This window comes from Heteronotia binoei, chromosome 5, assembly GCF_032191835.1.
Source record: "Heteronotia binoei isolate CCM8104 ecotype False Entrance Well chromosome 5, APGP_CSIRO_Hbin_v1, whole genome shotgun sequence".
Taxonomy (NCBI): Eukaryota; Metazoa; Chordata; class Lepidosauria; order Squamata; family Gekkonidae; genus Heteronotia; species Heteronotia binoei.
This window is the reverse complement of record NC_083227.1, coordinates 107,621,850-107,643,551: the sequence shown is the minus strand read 5'-3', so window position 1 is coordinate 107,643,551 and position 21,702 is coordinate 107,621,850. Positions and strand designations below refer to the sequence as shown.

The 21,702-nt window shown below is 45.0% G+C and overlaps 1 protein-coding gene across 1 annotated transcript in view; it reads right to left on the bottom strand.

Annotated features, from left to right (window-relative positions):
* CACNA2D2 (calcium voltage-gated channel auxiliary subunit alpha2delta 2) overlaps positions 1-21,702 on the bottom strand; it is a 1,052,991-nt gene that overhangs the window by 960,141 nt on the left and 71,148 nt on the right. Inside the window, exon 2 of the mRNA XM_060240024.1 lies at positions 11,489-11,570. Coding sequence (XP_060096007.1) covers positions 11,489-11,570 — 82 coding nt within the window. The remainder of the gene's footprint in view (positions 1-11,488; positions 11,571-21,702) is intronic.

Genomic DNA, 21,702 nt, shown 5'->3' with positions numbered 1-21,702 from the left:
ATCTCTCCCCTCCCTGCTTCTCTTTCCCCCACTATTTATCTCCTTTTATTTTCAGCTATTTTATTTATCTCCTTTTATTTTTAGGTATTGTATTTTCAGTCCTCAAGCAGGAATGGGGGATCCTCCAATTTTGCAGGTAAGTTGTGACAAGCACAACTGAACTCCAAAGGGAGTTCTGGTCATCACATTTAAGGGGACCACATACCTTTTTAATGCCTTCCCTGCATTAGAAATAATGGATAGGGGCACCTTCTTTGGGGGCTCATAGAACTGGACCCCCTGGACCAATCATTTTGAAACTTGGAGAGTATTTTGAGGAGACTCATCAGATGCTACACTGAAAATTTTGTACCTCTATCTCAAAGAACCACTCCTCCAGAGCCCCAGATACCCCGGGATTAATTCCCCATTATACCCTATGGCCCAGCAGACATTTCCCTCCCTCCCCCCCCCCTTTCTGATTACCCTGAGGCTCGGGAGGGCCTCCAAACTGGAGATCCCCTGCCGCCACCTGGGGATTAGCACCTCTACTCAGGAGTTGCTGAACTTCCAAGTTTTTCACAGTAACACAGGGCAACCAAAGGTTCAAGTTTTCCTTCACACTATGCAAACAACCTCTGCAAAGATTGTGCAACAAACATGGGGTCTGAGCGCCTTTTACAGCCATGTTGTTCTGCCTCCCCCCCTCCCTTTCAGCCTTAAAGATGCAGACACGCCATCCCAAGAGGAAGGCTTTCCAAGTAGAGACTGAAGCCTCCAGAGGACGATGGCTGTGGGGGTGGGGCGGGAAGGAGCCTGGGAAAGCAGGAGAACCCCCGCTGGGACCTGGGGATTGGTAAACCTATTCGTGCCTGCTGCCAGTCAGGTGGCCAATGGGGAAAGCTCTGCCCTCAACAGCCAAAACCTAAAGATGCCTGGTTGTCCTCAGCAACCTAAAGATCCCTGGTTATCCTCAACAAGAGCCAGGGCCTTTTCAGTCCTAACCCCAACCTGATGGAACTCTCTGTCAAACTCCACAGGGCCTGTAAGGCAGAGATATTCCAGCAGGCATTCAAATGAGGACAGCAACAGTCTCATTTTAAGCAGGCACCCTGACTGTTGCTTCCTCCTTGCTCCGCCCCCCCCCCCCCTACAATGTAGTTGGCAGTCTGAAATCAGGAGAAAATTATTACTTATCATCAGTTTTTAATGTTTAAATGTTTCTGAAATGTATTTTAAGTATGTTTTATTGTTATTGTTTTAATAATGTTGTGAATTGCCCAGAGATCTGCAGTAGCAGGTTTTGGCTGATCCATAAATTAACAACCCAATGTGATGTCCCCAATGTGATGACATCACACAGAAGTGATGTCATCATGTTGGAGACATCACACAGTGACACTTGAGTATTTGGGGCAAACTCTATTGTAACAGTAGTTTTGTCCAAAATACTATAGCATCACTGGCATGATATCACTTCCATATGATTTTATCACATTGAGGATGATGCACATGGCAATGTCACTCCACCCCACCCCCACTCACAGAAAGCTTCCTCCCACTCCCTTCCAGCAAGAGCCTACGACCTGGCAACCCTACAAACAACCCCAAATGCCACCCCAAGAGTTTTCCCTGCAACATCTGTGCATGTACACATGTCACTGTTCCATTTATGTTGGGTTTTAACACCTCCATTAAAAAAAAAAAGTCAGGTTTTTCTGCAATCTGGAGTTTTGCTTGCCCGGGGGGGGGGGGGGGCGATTGCTGATTCACATAGTGGATCTAACCTTTCTGTTCCTCACTCCATTGTGCTGCACCAACACCTAAGTGCTTAGACAAAGTGTATAACCAAAGCAAACCATGTACCAGCAAACCATAACATCAGTCCAGTTCTGCAAATATTTTGGAACAGAATTAAAAACAAAATACATAAAGACAGATTATGTATTATAAAACTAAGTTTAATACAAACAACCGGGTTTTCCCCAACTGCTGAGATCTGTACCTTTTGTCAGACATTTCAGAATCTGTTGGCCAAGGAACACAAGCACTTCTAAGTAAATGAGACACCTGTAGATTTCATTTCCACAGAATCATTTACATCTGCTCCATGTTTCTAAGATTGTTCTTGCAATCATTAGAGATAAAAACTTGCTTTTTGAAGAAGAAAGTAGATGAGAGGTTGTCAATAAGACATGTGTAGTTGAAAAATGCTCCTGTATGCTAGCAAGATTTATTCTTCCTAAAAGCAATAACAACTTCAAGATTTCTTATTTCGGGAAAAGACTGAAGTGTTAAAAACCATTCTTTGGTTAATATGACGTCCCCTCCCTCAGAGGCAAGATTTTCCCTCTGTTTTTCTTTCCCTTTACTGACTGAGCCATCCTAGTAATGCATTTTTTTTCTTTGCTGAAGAACTCTGGCTGCCCCATCCTGTCAAAGTATGATATTTTGGCTGTTGGATCAGCCCAGGAATCTGAGGGAAGGATCAAGAGTCTGCTTTAACTTAAACAACTTAAATGGCATGAGACATTCTGAAATCCAAAAATAACAAAATATCTTATTTAAACATAGAGGGGAATGGTCAAGTGAAATCAGAGGCTGAAAATTTCTGAGGTAAAATCAGTACATACACAAACTTCAGTTCTTATGCTTCAGGTTAATGAAAGTTTCTTAAGCTAGTCATGGTGACTTCAATCTTTATGTTGAGATGCTTTTGTTCCAGTGTTTCCCAAACCATTCCAATACACATTCTTTGAGTAACTCTGATTTTTTTGGTTTCTAGAAGTCTGGTACACTTTTCAGTACTCAAGCCCTTCTCTTGAAACACCAGTACTCATCTTGAGTTTTTAACTGATTCTTAAGGCCTCTAAAGAAGGGTTTCTCAAACTTTTCTTTCTCGTGGCCTGGTTATTTTTACACTTTTCCTTTGTGGCCCACTAAAAGTCGGGGGTGGAGCCAGGAGACTTTGGAAGTGGAGCTGGGAGACAGGAATTATGTCATTTCCTGTGGTGTCACTTCCAGGTCAAGGGCCAAGTGATGTCACTTCTAGGGCACACTGAATGAAAACTCCACCTTTTCCTGTGATGTCATTTACAGGGCACTCCCCCAAATCTGCCTCTTTTTCTGAAGTAACTTTGTTTTCAGAAAAATCTCTCTGAAACTCATGCTGAGCCAAAATGGGGGTGGAAAGTGGGCGGTCTGCAATTTTTTCATACATTCCCAGGTCTTCGGTTTCCACTCCCACAACTGCATGCACCTATCTGTTTGTGTGTTCTTCTCCAGCTTGCAAACACTCCTAATGCCCATGTTGAATTGCCTGCACCACCTACACACCCCGTCCTCGACAGCACTGGCTGGTGTATGCAGTTGGGAGTGCTGTTGCCATTGCCATCATGGATGCCAGCACTGTGTACCACCCACACTGGGCCCTAGCAGCTGCTCTACCTCAAAATATGCTGACACATTTAGTAGGCCCTTCCTTTAGCTGCTACTACTGGAACCCTGCCTCAAGCTACAACCAAGCTTGCTTGTTTTCAAGAAAATCTTTTGACAGCTATTTTTCATACTTTTCCTTGACTGAAACACTGGGAAATTGCTGTGAAAGGTAGCAGAGAATTGTACTACAATTAATGAATTAATTTCAAGTTATACTAAGTTCATACAAGCTTTTCTGCAGTTATCCCAAAAAGGATATTTATGAGAGGCTTGCAGCTTTTTACTGGCTGTGTTTCCCATGCCTTTAAAAGCAACCTGTTTTGCAGATATTTAGCCAGTGAACTTCTTTCATCCTTTTTGATATATACAGGAGGAGTTTAATTTTGGTGTCAGACAGCTGTTAAAAGCAGGACCAGTAAATGGTTCATAGCATCATCACTTCCAGTGCTGTTGAGATATACAGCAGTAATCTCCAATAATCTCTTTCTGCCCCACACCTCTCACTCTCACTCACTCACACAGAAATCTCATAGAAAGGCCAGGTGGCTACAACTGAGGGCGCCAACTTTTCATTGGCAGAGCTCCTATGTCTGCAACAACAGTATGATGAACAGAACAGTTTCATCCAGTAAAAATAGAAGGAAAGAAAGAAAGGGAAAGGGAAAGAATGAAATGGAAGGAAAAGAAAAGAAAGACATGGAAAGAAATAACGTAAGAGAAGCCAGGCCAGTGGACCATCCAGTCCAAAATTCTCTCACACAATGCCCCAAAAGCACAAGAATTTCCACCAGTGCGACCAGGGCACTAGAAGCCTTCCCACTGTTGCTTTCCACCCCCCAGCACCAAGAATACAGACAGAGCATCATTTGCAAGAAAAAGAAAGAAAGAAAGAAAGAAAGAAAGAAAGAAAGAAAGAAAGAAAGAAAGAAAGAAAGAAAGAAAGAAAGAAAGAAAGAAAGAAAGAAAGAAAGAAAGAAAGAAAGAAAGAAAGAAAGAAAGAAGGAAAGAAGGAAAGAAAGAAGGAAGGAAAGACAAAGGGGGGGGAAAGCCTTACTCACCATCAGATGACTCCAGCCAGCAACAATTCTACCCAGGGGTCGTTTGGAAAAAAAATAGCTACTGGAATGCCCACTCCCTGCCCCTTCCAGCTGAAAAAAAACATCCCCCCTTTCTTTGCCCCCAGGCCTCCCAGGGATATCTCCCCAAAAGAACATACTGCAAGGCAAATGAAAGCTCATACCCTGAAGAACACTTCATCAGTTCTAAAGTGCCAGTGGACTCCAGCTTTTCTCTCACTGGGAGGGGGGAGAAGGAAGGAGAGGCAGCCCAGCTCCTCTCTGCACAACATAGAGAAAGGGGAAGGAAGGAAGTCAAATGGAGCTCAGGCTTTGCAGTCTATGTCAGTCTTCAACGCTAGCTTTTCACTACACAACACAGAAACAGGGGAAAGAAGGAAGCCAAACAGAGCTCAGACTTTGCAGCTTGTGTCAGTCTTCAAGCCTAGCTTTTCTCTGCACAGCAGAGATATGGGTAGGGTTGCCAAGTCCAATTCAAGAAATATCTGGGGACTTTGGGGGTGGAGCCAGGAGCAAGGGTGTGACAAGCATAATTGAACTTACCACACACCTGTTAAATGCCTTCCTTCCATAGAAAATAATGAAAAATGAGGGCACCTTCTTTTGGAGCTCATAGAATTGAACCCCTCAGACCAATCTTTTTGAAAGTTGAAGGGTGTTTTTAGGAGAGAAGCCAGATGCTATGCTGCCAGTTTGGTGCCTCTACCTCAAACAACAGCCGCCCCCCCGAGCCCCAGATACCCACATAGATTCCCCACTCCTCCACTTGTACCTGTTGGAATGGCCTTGGGTTAGCCATAGCTCTGGCAGAGGTTGTCCTTGAAAGGGCAGCTGCTGTGAGAGCCCTCTCAGCCCTATCCACCTCACAGGATGTCTGTTGTGGGGAGAGAAGATATAGGAGATTGAAAGCCGCTCTGAGTCTCTGATTCAGAGAGAAGGGCGGGGTATAAATCTGCAATTCTTCTTCTTCTTCATTTCAATTCTCTATTATTTCCTATGGGAATGTCTCCATAGGGAATAATAATTCCCAGCAGATATTTCCCTCCCCTCCCCCCACTTTCTGATGACCCTGAAGCAGGAGGTGGGCCTCCAAACCAGGGGATCCCCTGCCCCCACCTGGAGATTGGCAACCCTAGAGATGGGGGATGGAAGGAAGGAAGCAAAATGGAGCTCAAACTTTGCAGCCTGTGTCATTCTTCAAGCCTAGATTTTCTCTGCACAACAGAGAGATAGGAAAAGGAAGGAAGCAGAGCAGAGCTCAGGCTTTGCTGGGGGTGGGGCTAGCTTTGGCTTTTCTTGTGACCCAGTATTGAGGCTTCCATGGCCCGGTACCAGGTCGTGACCCTGCAAATGGGAAACACTGCTCTAAAGGAATTTACTAACCACACCAGGCCAGGGATCTCTCCACTCTTCAGAGCTCACTCCCTGTTGGACTGGGTAGGGAAATTCTCCTCCCACTAAAAGATCTATCCCCTTTCTTTGGCCCAAATGAGAGTCTTTGCTTACTTCCCAAACTTCCTTGCCAACTTTTCCCCAATTCTGTCTGTGTTAAACTGCTCTCATTCAGGGCTGAAATCAGTATGAACTGTCCTCGGGATCCGGTTCAAAATTCTTTCTCTGTTCAGCTGATGCTAAGCCAATCAGATTGCTTGGAGCAGCCTGTCATTCAAGTCCTGTGAAGAAGTAACCCTTCACACTCCTTTATCTGTTTACACAGCACTTCTAAGCTTTTTAAAAGTACAGTCCGTCACACAATTAAGCATAATACAAGCAGTCAAGAACAAATATTCAGCACCATTACCATTTCAGATGCCATATTTCTGACAATATATTTCATGTCTCATGCAACAGAGCAGTTATCAGATTTTAGTCGTTAACCAAAGCACAGAACCATGTCCAAACACAGCAACCAAGAAAAGAAAAATTAAGAAACAAAACTTTTTTAAAAGCTAGGAAAACATTATTATTATTATTATTATCATCATCATCTCAAGTGTCACCAGCATAAGTTAAACCTGCATTAAACAAGGAAAGAAAAGTGTTGAGGACAGTTCCGCCTCTCAGACTTTGTACATATGTTCGTCTGTTCGTCTCACTATCTTTGTCTTCATCTCTTCCTCAAACATAACACTGAGAGAGAAGCCATGAGAAATAGAAACTGAATTCAAACAAAACTTGCAGATGATGGTATGTGACAGATCTGTAAGTCTGAAGACTTTATCTCCTTTGACATCCATAGTGCTATTTTTTATCACTGACAGAGGACTGAGTCACAACATTAAGAAAGAACAGTGTGAGTCCCAGAGTGCCCAAGCAGGCATCATGACTTCGCTAAGTGTCATGTAACAGCACAGGAAAAGAGGTTCCTATTAGGGCTTTGCTTGGGGGGTATTATTAGTATTCAGATTTCTAAAACCATTACTTCTATTCTTTAAACTTCTATTTGTGTTAGCAAGCCTCCAAGCTAAGTACTAGGACCAAGATCAGAGAGCAATTGTACTGCTCACTCTGTCAGACTCATTGAAGCCAACCCCTTTGTGCAAGGCTCAACACAGTCCTACATTTGGCTTATTATCAGCATCTCAGAGCAGCAGCATACAGAAAGCTCCCACTATAGATTCCCATAACCTGATCCATGTCTAAGAGGTATGTATATCTCCAAGATATAAACCAGTCTTAGAAAAGTCTAGCTAGAGTGGGGGAAGGAGCTCCAATCAGTGTAAAATTTAACGCTCTAGTCTAGCAGATATGTTCAGTCATGGAAATATCACCAATGAAAGTTGCTTTGAAGAAGGCCACTATATAGGAACCTGGAGGACTTGCAGTCTGTCCTAAGCCACCATTCAGCTTGGAGGCTCTTATCTTTCATCCATCCATGGCTGCTGTTTGAAGGGCAGCATCTAAGAATTTTGGAGTCCCAAGAGAATATGTATGAATATTACTAAGATAGCATAATTGTGAAAAAATATACATGGAAATATTAAGACAGGTTTAGATTTTTTGTAAACACTACCTTTGTCGTGGTTAGGAAGAACTGCCCTGATAAAATGAAATGTTTACCTTGAATAATACTTTATCATTTACCCCATGCATTCATAAATTAATATAAGGCATAAAAGAGTTCCAAATTTTATGTTAACAAATAAACTGCCAATGATACCAATAAATTAATCTTATAAAAATAGGCATGCTGGAGGGGTGGGGCTTCCAGATATAAAATCTTATTATTGAACATCTAAATTTACTATAACAGTAGACTGGAGTAAACCAGATAAACCAATCAAGGCAGAACAACAAGAGTTGGTTATTTTTTAGCAGATGTTATATGGTTTCAAAGTAAAACAACACAACTGAAAAGTGAACATTTACCATCTATAATACTGCATTATCAATATGGAATAGATTTAAGAAGCAGTTTAGTCCTAATTCTTCCACTTTAACATGCATATATTATTATGAAGAATTTTTGTTACAAATATTTGGAAATACTAGAGATTGGTATGAGCATAATTTCCTATTTCAGTATCTCAGACTGAGAGATATAGTAATTTCTTTGATAAGGAAAAACTATATATTACTGACTTTAACTATTAATAATGCCATATAGATTAAACAGTTTAAGGGAGCATTTATAATTAGTAAAATGAAATGAATCTGAACATGACTTTAGAGATAAATATTGGATCAGCCACTCAAAGAAGTGAATGGGTATAGGGTTGGGTATAGGATCAAGACAGCATAGTGGTTAAGAGCAGTAAACTCTAATATGAAAAAACAGGTTTGAAAGCCAGTTTGGTGTAGTGGTTAAGTGTGAGGATTCTTATCTGGGAGAACCAGGTTTGATTCCCCACTCCTCCACTTGCACCTACTGGAATGGCCTTGGGTCAGCCATAGCTTTCGTAGGAGTTGTCCTTGAAAGGGCAGCTGCTGCAAGAGCTCTCTCAGCCCCACCTACGAAGTCACAGGGTGTCTGTTGTGGGGGGGGGGAGGGTAAAGGAAATTGTAAGTTAACACTCTGAGACTGAGATTCAGAGTATAGGTTAGAATATAAATCCAGTATCTTCTTCCTCTTCTTCCCCATTCCTCCGCATGAAGCCTTCTTGGCGACCTTGGGCCAGCCATAGTTCTCCCAAAATTCTCTCAGCCCCACCTACCTCACAAGGTGGCTGTTTTGGGAAGAAGAAAGGAAGGCAATTGTGAGCCACTTTGAAACTTCATAGCATAGAGAAGAGCCGGGTATACAAATAACTCTTCTTCCTTTCTGGGAAAATATTACTAAGGCTGCATCCAGATAGCCAATTTAACTACTTAATAAAAATGAATTGGAGACAGGTTTCTGCCAGGTTTACACACATACCCAGTTCTTTCTTCTTTCCCCACTGAAGCATAATGAAAGACTAATGGTTTTAGAATAGCTGGTTATTAATGATGCAAGAACGCAGCTGTGCTCCTTAATCTGCGTTCCCCCCCCACACACACTCCAAAGGCTTTTTTTGAGTAGGAATGCACAGGAGCACAGTTCTGGCTGGCTTGGTGTCAGGGAGTGTGGCCTAATATGCAAATGAGTTCCTACTGGGCTTTTTCTACCCAAAAAAGCCCCGCCCAAGACCCACCATAATTCTTAACCAGGACCTAGAATCCCAGCTTCTACTAAGCTAGGCAATCATATTCACACATCACAGGTAACTGGATTTAGTTTTAGAACACCACTCCATCAAGTTCTATGTGAGAAGGGAGTATCATTTCCCTGTTTATCCCTAAATTCATATTCAGATATGAAAACTAACTTTTAAAAATTATATTAAATGGTTGAAAAGACTATATAAACTTTTACATGCTGAATATTGATGTTGTCATATACCAAAGACTCCCCCCCCCCATATTTTTGGGTCTTGTTCTGAACTTTCTGTCACTTTGGAAGCAGGTTCTGAATACAACCTGAGGAATTACTGAATATGTTTCCACTGCATCTACTGCAACTGCATTGATGTTTAAAGGAAGTATTTGCATTGCTTTTTAAAAGGAGTACTTTTATTGATATTTAAAGGAAGTACTCATACAGGATAACTGATAATATGTTTGACTACAGCACAAAAACAGAGTGTTGGATCCCATAGAACATTAATGGTGATAAAGAAAGGCAGATCTTTGTCTATTCCCACTTCCACTGCAGAGCAGCAATTCTCCCTCCATACTGTTCTTGGGGCTGCAAAGTTGTCCCCTTGTCACTCACAAGGAACATTTCAAGACTTTTGGACTGTCCTCCAATATGAATATATAAAATAAATTATTTTAAGAAAGGTCATTATTAATAACAACCCTTACTTTTTAAAGCTAACCACTGTGAGAATTTTTAAAACAGCATTTCATTTTTTGTTTACATTTTTTTTTAAGTATGTTGCATTTCTGGCAAAAATAAGGACTTGGTTTAAGAAATAATTGATGCCTACAAGACCTGGAAGTAGTGAGAGATTAACTGTTGTGGCTGAAAAAAGCTTCTGTCTTAACCTGAAATGCCTGAAACAAAATAAACTGAAGCTGGAAATGTATTTTGAAAGAACCACAGAACATGATAAACTTGACAATCAATGGCAATTTAATACTGAATATAAACAATAAAGAACTGCATAGGGCAGTTAGGGATTCACCAGTCTGCATGTGCATATGTTAGAGATTCACCAATGAAACCCTAAAGTAATTCAAGTGATTTAGAACTTTCATCAACTACTCATTATGCTTCTATTAGTGTAGAAAACTGATAGCCTAACAACACTTCTTCATGTCCCTAGAATGTCTGCCCTCATCCTTTCCACGAGACATCCTCTGGATGTTCTACACCAGGGGTGGCCAACGGTAGCTCTCCAGATGTTTTTTGCCTACAACTCCCATCAGCCCCAGCCATTGGCCATGCTGGCTGGGGCTGATGGGAGTTGTAGGCAAAAAACATCTGGAGAGCTACTGTTGGCCACCCCTGTTCTACACTCAGAATTTAATTCCCAGGCTTCTGATGACCAGAATCAGATAGAGATGATGACACCTAGGCAAACAGATTTTAACAGTGCAATTCTAAAATGAATTGTGCCCTTCTAAGTTCTTGCAGCATTTTCAGTCCTGCTGTTTGCCCCACTGGGGAATCCAACATGCACTGATGCTACTTATAAATTTCTCCAAGCCATTTTAGGCCAGAAAACCAGGTGAGGAGAAAGCTTAAGCCTTCTTCTCCACATGCCACAATCTCAGTCTGAATTGGGTCCTTGCATATGGGTGAATTAAGTTCCAAATATGGAACTACTAAAACATATCTGGCCAACAGTAGTAGGGCATGTGGGGGACATGAGGAATCTTCAACTTGTAATTAGGCCTCTGAACTTGCAAATTAACATACTGAGATCAGTCTGCATTCAGCTTAGTGCCAGATTTTATGGATACATACAATTATAAAATAATAGCACATCCAAAGTGGGAGGAGGGGAACAGCTCACAAATATCAAATGTTCTAGCACATATTACCTGAGTTTCCTTCAATATCAAAACCAGCCTCAACAAAGGAATGTTTTATACAAGGAACTGAGACAAGTCACGAAAAGCTAGGAACTCCATAATAGTTGACAGTCCCTAAAACTGCTTCTTTTACCTGCCTTAAACTTGCTGTGTGAGTGGGACACAAATGGCATAATGGTCAAGTAGGTGTTCTCCAACTCTTTTGGTGACCATGACAGAACGAACAGTCAGAAGGTGATGATTTACCAGATAGGCATGACATAAACCTCATAACTGCATTAGAGATAAAATACAAGCTGATAGCAATAGGAAAGCAAATCCAGAATTATGCTGTGAGCCTGTACAATTAAAAAGAGCCAGACATCCACAATAATAAATGCTCTTTACTTCTGTGGATGTAAGCAGTTTTACCAGGAAGTACTGCCCGTCAAGTGAGGAATATAGAAGGCAAGAAAGACAAAAGGCAAGCAAGACACAGAAGTGACAAAACTTACCCCTTTCAGCTGCTGAACTCCCCCAAATATCCTCATCACTCCATCAATCTCTTGCTCCAGTCTTCTGGCCCAATACTGCATCCTGAAAGAGAGGGAGAGATCACAAATGGGTGAGATAAGGAAATGCATGAGGAGAAATGGTTACAAATCAATGCCCAGAGCTTAGCTTGCATACCCTCCTTCTGATGCTCCAACTGAGGGCAGAATGCTAAGCATCGCCTGACTTCTAAGAGATAGTGCTACGATGATAAGCTTATCGGATGACCAACTTCTTATATTTTATATTTACACACACAAGGAAAATTGAAATCAAAACAGAAACTGTAAAGTGTTTACTTTCTCCTGAGCTAAGAAAAGCCTTACAGAACCAGGGGGAGGAGGACTGAGAGGGTCTCCCAAAATTTCCCCAACTAATTCCCTCCAATGACAAGACCCTGCTACTTGACCCTCCTAATATACATAACACATTCAGATTACAGGGTGATGTATGAAAAGAAAGCTTGGTGATGAAGCTAGAGGCAGTTTAATAAAATAAGTTCACAATATTTCAAGCCCAAATGCCTTTGATACCAGTCCTGAGCAACTAAGTATTGTCTAATTATTTTTATACACCTGCAACTTCCCATAATTTGACTAATATAGTTACATCTAACTGTAAACGGTATATAATATTTCAGATAGGTCCCCGCAGAGCAGGCCAAACCTCTCCCATGCGTATTATGGGTTTAATGCAACAACATTATAGCAGCTTATTACCATGACCAAAATGCTCCTCTAAAGTCCCAGCTTTCATATTGCCCATTATTTGGTACTTTGGAAATTTTTCAAAAAATGTGAGTTGCAAGAACTGTCTTTTTTTAAGGGTTGTTCCCATTTCTGGGTATCTTAAATTTCAATCATTGAGTGGGGAATAGATTCAGTTAATCTCGGCAGCATATCTGTGTAAATGCAAGCACACTGAGTGGGCATACTGCCATTGAATACAGCTGCTGAAGTATAGATAGATGCTGTCAGAGAAATATATTTTTCATATGTATAAATGACTATAAATAGATTTTCTCGTATATAGATATATATGTATACATGATGATGATGTGTGTACGTGTGTGAAAAAGACTATAGTGGGCAAATTGTATGCAAAACATTTAGAACTCCGATTGACTGACTGGATGCGCCTAGGCAACATCATAGGTCCTGAACAGATTGGCTTCTCCAAAGGCAAATCTGCTATGGATCACTGCTGCACTCTGGCCTTCCTTGCTGAAAAATATATGCATACCGGGTCAAAAAAATTATATGCTGCCTTCATCGATTTGAAGGGTGCTTTTGATTCAATAGATAGAGCCCAACTATGGATCAAGCTAGGTTATCTGGGAATGGACCCTCGTTTGCTGTTTCTCTTGAGGAAACTTCATTCTAATACCTTTTGCCAAGTGAAATTTTCTTCTAGCTAGGGGTCCCAATCCTCCCGCTCTAGCGGGGGACGCCAGGTTTCCGAGCCTCTTCCCCCGCCCCCCCAAAAAACGGAAGCGGGGGGAGAAGCGGCGTCCTCCTGCTGCTGCTGGCGGCGTCGGGGGCTGCCGGGGAGGCTCGCCGCTCAGTTCAGGTCCCCGGGCATTAGGGCTGATGCCAGGCTCCTCCTCCCCTGACGGCTTCTCTTCCCTCTGGGCCCGGGCTGGAGAGGCGGCAGCAGCAGCAGGAGGCGCTCTTGCTCCGAAGCCTCTGCCCTTCTGGAAGAGGGAAAACAGCGGCGGGGGGCTGAGACTCTTGACCGGCTCGTCCTCTCAGTTGCTGCCCTCCGGGGACGCGGAAAGGCGCATTTTCTTCTTGCAGGGCTACTGCGGGCCCGTCGGACAGCCGCTGTTTCCCCCACTTCTCTCGCCGCCCCCTTTCCGCTGCAAACATCTGTCCAGATGCAAGTTAATGCTCGGGGCCGGGAGCGCGCAGGAACAAACGGGGCAACTCACGAGGGGGTCTTTGCAAGCCGCCGCCCCTTCCATTTCCCGGCCCAAAAGAGAAATCCCACTTGCATTCACACCGGGAGGCAGCCGTTCCTTCCCTCCTTTGGGAAAGGCTTTCCAGCAAGAGATCGCCCGCTAAGCGAAAGAAACTCCAAAGTTCCAACCAGGGCGCGAACTAGCAAAAAGAGATTTGCCCGGGCAGGAAGCGCAGGGAAGGAACACCTACTTTTTCCTATGGGCGCTTTCGACGTGCGGGCTGTTGGGAGTTGTAGTTCTTCGGGGCTGGAGGAAAAGTGAAAGTGGGCTTTGGGGCGGGTTTTTGAAGCTGCAGCGCTGCTTTAGGGGAAAAGGGCTTGCTGAAAGTTGCCTCGGATCCCACGGGCGTTGAGAACTGGTAACGTAAAAGGTTAATACGCAAATTAAGGGTCGTTTCCCCCCCTCCCCCCTAGCTCCACCCCAGTGTCTCCTGGCTCCACCCCCAAAGTCTCCTGGCTCCACCCCCAAAGTCCCCAGATATTTCTGGGGTTGGACTTGGGAACCCTACTTCTAGCGGTGACTTGACTAGTAAAATCCCAGTGTTAAAGGGGGTAAAACAAGGATGTGTGCTGGCCCCACATCTTTTTAATTTATTTTTAACTGACCTGGCACAATTTTTGACCCCTATCAATGGTCATCCGCCTAAACTTGCAGGCCGAGCGGTCCCCTTATTACTTTATGCCGATGACACTACCATCCTCTCTTGTACAAGAGTGGGCCTGCAAAGGTATTTGAACGCCTTTTATGACTACTGTAATTGTAATTCACTTACTATCAATTATACCAAATCTAAAGTAGTTGTCTTTTCAAATTGCTGGGGCCCACAGAGATGGTTTATTGGCAATTCAACAATCGAGCAAACAAAAAATTTTAAATACTTGGGGATCATTTTTAACCACAAGTTAAGCTGGGTTTCACATCGTAACAACACCATCAACTTGGCTAAGTGTTCAGCTGCTCAAATTAAACAGTTTTTCTTTGCAAGGGGCAACCAATTAGTTCCAGCAGCTATTAAAGTATTCAAAGCCAAAACGCTTGCCCAAATCCTCTATGGTATCCCTATATGGATCTCAGCTTTTACCAGGAAAGTGGAGGGCATTCAAGCCTCATTCTTTAGACAAATTCTTGGTTTGCCAAAATGTGTGTCCTACTTTGCTCTCTGCTCTGAAGTGGGTCAGTCTTTGGTGGAGACAAAAGCCTGGATTGCAGTGTTTAAATTCTGGCTCAAAATTCATTTTAGAACAGATCCCAACAGCCTTCTTGATTGTATGAAAAGAGACCCATATATTTCGTCCTGGACAGCAGTGCTTCTGTCTAAACTCAATCAATTGGGGTTAGAGGTAGATGATTTTTCTACCTCTGAAGAGTCATATATCTTCAGATGTATTAAACTGAGACTGTGGGAATTGGAGGAAACGAAATTACGGCCAACTTTCCCTTATACTTGCTCTCCAGCTTCCTTAGGTCTTTATGCTTTTTGTGGCAAAATGCCCAATTATCTATCAGACCTAACCACTCCAAGTTATCGCAGGGCATTTATGTTGGCCAGACTAAACGCGTTTCCCTCCAAAGTTTTACAAGGGAGATATCAGCGAGTCCCTTTAGCCGACAGACTTTGCTCCTGTGGAGCGAATACCCCTGACTCAATCCAGCATATATTGCTTGATTGTTCTTTTTACCATAACCTCCGTAAAGATTTATTTGGCAAGCTTTCTTTTTCTCCAGATTTGTCTATTCTGCCACCCTGTTATTATTTATTGAGTGATACTGAGGGGGTGGTTAGTGAGGCTGTGGCAAAATTTCTGGCTGACATCCTTAAATTTAATTCTGACCATGTTTGAATGTATCTGTAAGCTCGGTTTTATTTTGATTTTATCTCCAATGTTTAAATTTTTATATTCTGTGTATTTTTATCTGAATCTATTATGCCATTAAAGGTTTGGTATGGTATGGAAAAAGACTTCAACAACAAGCAATGCTGGAAGGAGGAGGATGTTGGCCAGCATTCATCATGAAAACTGAGGCATTAACAAAAATGTTGAGTGTATGAGGAAGGAGGCTTCCCTGTATCAGAAACATGAAGGAACATGTACACACATACACACAGATACTAGCCATGTTACTCTGAATCGAGGAAGACAAACAAAAAAGGGTCCTTTGGGCAGGAACTTCATAAGCTAAGTACTTCTAAATTTTGGAACTGAAATTATTTTGGTCACCCCGATGCATGATCTTTGCTGAAAAAGGGACACAAGGGCTGATACCAGATGGGCATTCTGGGGCGGCTGGGAGGCATCCCGAATTAGGACGGCGCAAAAAGAGCAGTCCCAGAACTTCCAGATGGTCCCCGACGATGTGGCCCCATCCCATCTGTGAGGCAGCTGGGCGCCTCCACATGGGAAGGTGCCCTAGAAGCTGGATTCCCTTTGTTTTCCCTTGGGGGGCAAGCGCTCACTAGCACACCAGTGCTCTGATTGGTTTCATCTAAAAAAAAAAAAACAGAACAGCTTGGGGTGGCTTGGAAGTTCCACACCAAGTCGCCTCACATGCACCCTTCTCTGTCCAGATGGCCCGAAGGTGACTGATGGCCAGCTCAAATATTTGCTACCACTTTGGAAGTGGCAGCTTTTTGAGCCAGTCTCAGGAGCCTGGAGGACGGGGTGAGGACGGGAGGAGAACGGGCGGCAGATGTTGCCATCTGCACAGATTTTTTGGGTCAACTTCAGAGGTGTCTCTGAGTTAACCCAAAGTGCCAGTCTGTAGTCAGCTAAGGATTATGATTCTGGGGATACTCTCAGAAATTTTTGACATTGTTGGTCATGGCATTCTTCTGGACCAGCTGATTGAAAAGCCAGTCTATTCTAGGTAGCGGTCACATGTTCCCTAAAGGAACAGAACTTCATTTGAGGGCATTATTAGATCTAAGCCTGCAGATGGAAGCACGGATTCCTTCTACAATACATAACATTGTTCACTAGCTTTGGTTGATGTGCCAACAGCAGCCCTTTTTGAAAAGCAAGGTTTGGCCATGGCTATCCATGCTCTCATCACATCCTCACTTAAGCCCCACTTAGAGTACATGTGCTGCAATGTGCTCTAAGTAGGACTGCCTTTGAAAACAGCTAAGAAGCTTTAGTTTAGTTTAGATTGCTGACCAGCATTAATTACAGAGGTTATATTATGTTAGTCTTATACCAACAGCACTGGATGCCTATTCAGTTTTGAGCCAATTCCAAAGTGCCGGTTATTATTTATAATTCCCTAAACAATTTGGGATTGGGATTTCTAAAGGACCATCTATTTTTATACACACCAACCCATAAAATGTTCCAACTGTGGACCTATTCTGTCTTCTTCCATTACTGGGGGTGAGATGACCAATAACAGGAAAATAGTTGTGACATACCAATTATAGAATGGCATTCCCATCTCAGCTCACCTGATGGGAAATTTGTTAAGATTTTAGCACTAAATCAAGACTTTTTTAAAAAAAATAATGTATTCTTTATGTAGGCATTTAGAAATGTATATACTGCCTTTCCAGATTTACTCAAGGTGGTTCACAACAAAAACCCAGGCATTTTGAGTCTGTAAGGATATAGGCTGCAGTCACACACACTAAATAATTCACTTTCAATGCACTTTCCAACTGGATTTTGCCAGTTCACATAGTAAAATCCAGTTGGAAAGTGCATTGAAAGTCGATTGAAAGCAGATTATTAAATGTGTGTGACCACAGCCATAGGTGGATAAACTGGAATATACCAATGCAACAGTTCTCCATTAAGTGGGAAAGCAAGACCTCACAAACAGTTGCATTGAAACAGAGACAAACATATTTTAGAATGCCTGAAGCAGGCTTGAACAGCTGGTACTTTCCACTGAGATCTATCTACCTGTAGAATTTATGTACACGTTAGCATCTGTTTACTCCTTTCTCCTCTAGTCATGCAGTTTGCCAAATCTGGTCAGGCCAATGGTTCATTTATTCCAATATCCATTCATCCTTGAAAAATCTCTCCTAAAGTGCAACATGCACAATATTTCATTATCTTTTAATTACATGGAAGACATTCCCTCACCTCCCCCGCACCCAGCAAATAAACTTTACTTGGGGATTAGGACTATTCTATTTTACCAGTTCCTGGAATCATATTTTTAAATAGCACCCTTCTGAAGTTAAATTTTTACTTACACTAAGAGCACAATCCTAAGGGGGGGGGGGACGAAAGTGCTCTGGAAGCAAACTAACATCTATGTGGGCATAAATGCCAGTTGCGCCATTCTAAGTCCCTCCGCGCGCGCAGAAATGGGAGATATGCCCATGTTTGGCCACCATAGTATGCACCTGCCATGGCTTCCAGCATAGGGCTTCCAGCCAGCGGCCACACCAATGCATGAAGGGGTGGCCCCAGGGGCGTGGCCAGCATTAGTCGGCTTCCTAAGACCTTTCAGCCTGGAAACACCCCCAGCGAGAGGTGTAAAGTTACGACAAGGAAATACCCAGCAGATCCCATAGACACCCATGTATCCCAAAAATAAAGTTTGCTGCAACTCCTGCTGAAGCCATGCTGTAACTCCTGCTGAAGCATCCCTCAGGGAGCCGACTACACATCACACCAATTCCCTCATGCCCTGGACTGGCCAAGCCCCTTCTCCAGCACCCTATCATAGCCCCCCTCCACCTACAAAGGCTCCCATCTGGCTGCACACAACTCTAGGCAGGACGCGTAGTATGGGACTCTACCTCGGAGCTCCCTGCCATGCAGAATTAGAGCGAGGGCCAGGGCACTTTGGTGGTGGGAACTGTGCACTTAGGCAGTACTGAACGAGCGCTTTGACTTGCAAGGAAGAGAGCAAAATCTCTACTCTGTGGCTAACCTCTCCCGTTTCCAAGTCCCAACAGGTACCCGATCTCCAGAGGCTCATCGCCCAAGAGTGGTTGTACATGGATGGGCAAGTGCACACCCCAAAGTTGCCCCTCCTCCCCTCGCTCGAGGCTGGGCAGCATGACAGTGTCTCCGGCACTTGAACCTGGCAGCGAGCTCAGGCATGGGGCGGTTGCCACAGCCCCTGCATGCCACTGGAGGACACCCCCCGGTCTCTCCAATTTGTTTTGGTCCCATCCCTGCCAGGGTACTGAGGGGTGGTCTGGCAGCTGCTCCAATGACTGTGGGGAGGTAGGTCAGAGACTGTCCCTTTAAGAGACTCCCTGGCCAAAACACAGCCTCACACTGCAGCTGCCATGGCTGATCACTTGCAAGCACTTCTGGAATCCCTCCCCAGGTGCTCTGGGTCTCTTTCTCTGCTTTTGCGGGTGGGGATTCAACAGAGAGGCTTCTGTTTGTGATGAGTCAACCCTCCTCCAACTCTACTTATTCAGTTGTTCCTGCCCTCCTCTCTGAGTGGAGCCTCACACCCTGCAAGACTGTCCAAGTTCCCCCTGGGATGCTGTTGCACTTGGTTCCAGCACAATAAAGTCTAACATGTGCCCTACTTTGTCTCTCATGCTTGGCGTCTGCTGCACATTCCCTGTGCCCTTCTCCTCCCCACCTCCTTTGCCACTCTGTCTATGGGCTCCCCAAGGGAATGCCTTGGAGGGTGAGATCACTTGCTTCTGGGGGGGGCAGAGGGGGGGCCTATGAGCTGCCTCAGCACAAGGCTGGACAGGGGTGGCCAGGGCAGTGTTTCCTGCACTCGTACCATAAGAAGGAGGGTGGCTTTGGGCCAGGTGCATCACCACAGCCAGCTGGCCCTCAGCCTGCCCGACCCCACAGGGCTGTTGTGCTCATGGCATGGAGAAGAGGAGACTGCAGGGGGTGGTCGCAGATGGAATGGGTGCCTGGCTGGTGCCTTGCGCTCTGTGTTGCTCTGCCACCAGGGGTGGGGTTCCACTTGCATAGCAGGGGACATCATGGCGTCACAGGGGGTCTTTGAGTCTGTGTTGGGGGGACATTGCCCGTGGGACTTGGTGGCATGTTGGGACTCTGTCTGCATGTTGGGACCCATACACACATTCTGGCTGATGTCTTTGGAAGTGGACTCCTGCACTGTGTGCTTTCTGTTTATTTGTGGTTAGCCAGGGGGTGCATGCCTCTGCCAATCTGCCTGTCATTGGCATGAGTCTCTGACAATGGGTGGGCACAAGGGGGTTGACAGCCTCTCAGGAGCAGGCTGTCCACCCCCCCTCCCAGTCATGTGCAACGAACTGGCCAAACCTGTCATCCTGCACTGCCCTGTCTCTTGCCTCAACAGCAAGCCAATACTGCATGCCCAGGTGGGATCACCATGGCAACAGCTTCTCTCTCATGCCCACTCATCCGACTATTCTCCTCCCCACTTGGCATAACTTCTCCCCTTTGGAAGCTGTTATGTCTTGAAACATAAGCTAAGGTACCGCATGGCGATCACTACAGAGGCGACCCAGGCAAACCCAAGGGTCCCTGGATGTTGCTCACTATACACCCCGCCCATCAAGATCTGTGGCGGGAAGTTTGACTGGCCAGGATTGGACTGGTCAGACTGGGGACAAGTTCCGGGAAATGTATATAAGCGGGACCCGGCCCGCGTGTTCTCTCTCTTGTAATGTACCACCGAATAAAGTATGTTGCCTTCAAACCGTCTCGTCACTCAGTACATTGCAGTGGCGACGAAGGTGGGATCCTAGCCAGGTAACTCCTGAAGAGGGACTTCGCGGAGCTGGCCAGAGACAAAGAAGGCACACCGTCTAGGGAGCCAGAAGCACCCGCCGCCGCAGCCACCATGGCTAACCTGGGCGGAGCGACGGGTCGTCTTGAAAAATTCAACGCTGCTAAACCGGAGAGGTGGGAGACCTACACGGAGCGGATCGATTGCTACCTTCGAGCAAACATGATAACGGACGACAGCCGTAAGAGGGACGTGCTCCTGAGCGTCTGCGGCGAGGCCACATTCGAGATCGCCAAGGGTCTCTCGGCCCCCGCGAGGATCACAGAGAAGACATATGAGGAGATAGTCTGACTCCTTACTGGGCACTTCTTGCCCCAGCCCTCAATCATCACCCGCCGATTCCTCTTCCATAAGAGGGACCAAGAGCCAGGAGAGACGGCAGCCGAATACCTGGCCGCTCTCCGCCAAATCGTGGGAAACTGTAGCTTCGACAAGCTAGAGGAGGCCCTGAGGGACCGTTTTGCAGGGGGCCTGAGGGATGAAAGACTACAGCAAAAGCTCTTTGCAAAGGAAGAGCTCACCCTCAGGGCGCCTTCAACGAGGCCACCGCGTTCGAGAGAGCAACGAGAGCTTTCCACAACCCGCGGGCAGAAGCCGTCCACCAGGAGGAAATGGCGCCGAGCCTATGTTAGTTCTATGCTCAGGTGGGCCTCCACAGTGGAACTCAGGATTGGTCTGTCCATTGGAAAAACTGCCCATAACTGGATGGATGTATAGGTCTTTAAAACTGATCACAGTAAGTTACCTGATAACTACCAAGGAACAAGGAGGGAATGGAAAGATTAATGCCCATCAGATGATAATTTAATCATGCAATGAAATAGAAACTTGTGAAACAGTGTGATGGTAACAGATTTTGACAAGGATTTAATTTTTTTAAAGTGGATGTTGGAAACGATTATTTGGTTTGTAAATTACTGCACAATGAGATATTGAGTGCCCACAAGAATATATTTCCATATCATTTAGAACGGTGTTTACCATTTACTGGGTCCCAACCTGGTACTGAGCCATGGCCGCCTCTATACTGGGCCATGGATGCCTCCCATAGAGAAAGCCGTGCTGCCCGTGCCCTCCTTCCCTCCATCCTGTTGCTGCATCCCTCTCCTCCTTGGCCTTTGCCCCACCCCCAGGCCAGCCCTCCTCTTGCTATCCTTCTGCTTTGCTTTGGCTGGGTGCAGGCTGCTGGGGACGTCAGGGCTGCTGCTGCTTCAGCCGCTCGGGCCTGGGTGTCGCTCCCTCCCCCACCATCATGGAGACCATCAGGGCTGGCCGCAGCTCTCATCAGGCACTGCTGAGTCTGGCCAGGGAGGCTGTACCAGAAGGGTGTGTTGGGCGGGACCACCCTCGCTGCTGCTCCTCATTGCTGCATTGAGGCCACACTGGGCGCACACCATCCTTGTCCCTCACTGTTGGTGGCGAGCCAAATGGGGCCCCAACGCAGCAACAAGGAGCAGCAGCGGGGGCAGTCCCGCCCAATACGTCCTCCCGGTGCAGCCTCCCTGGCTG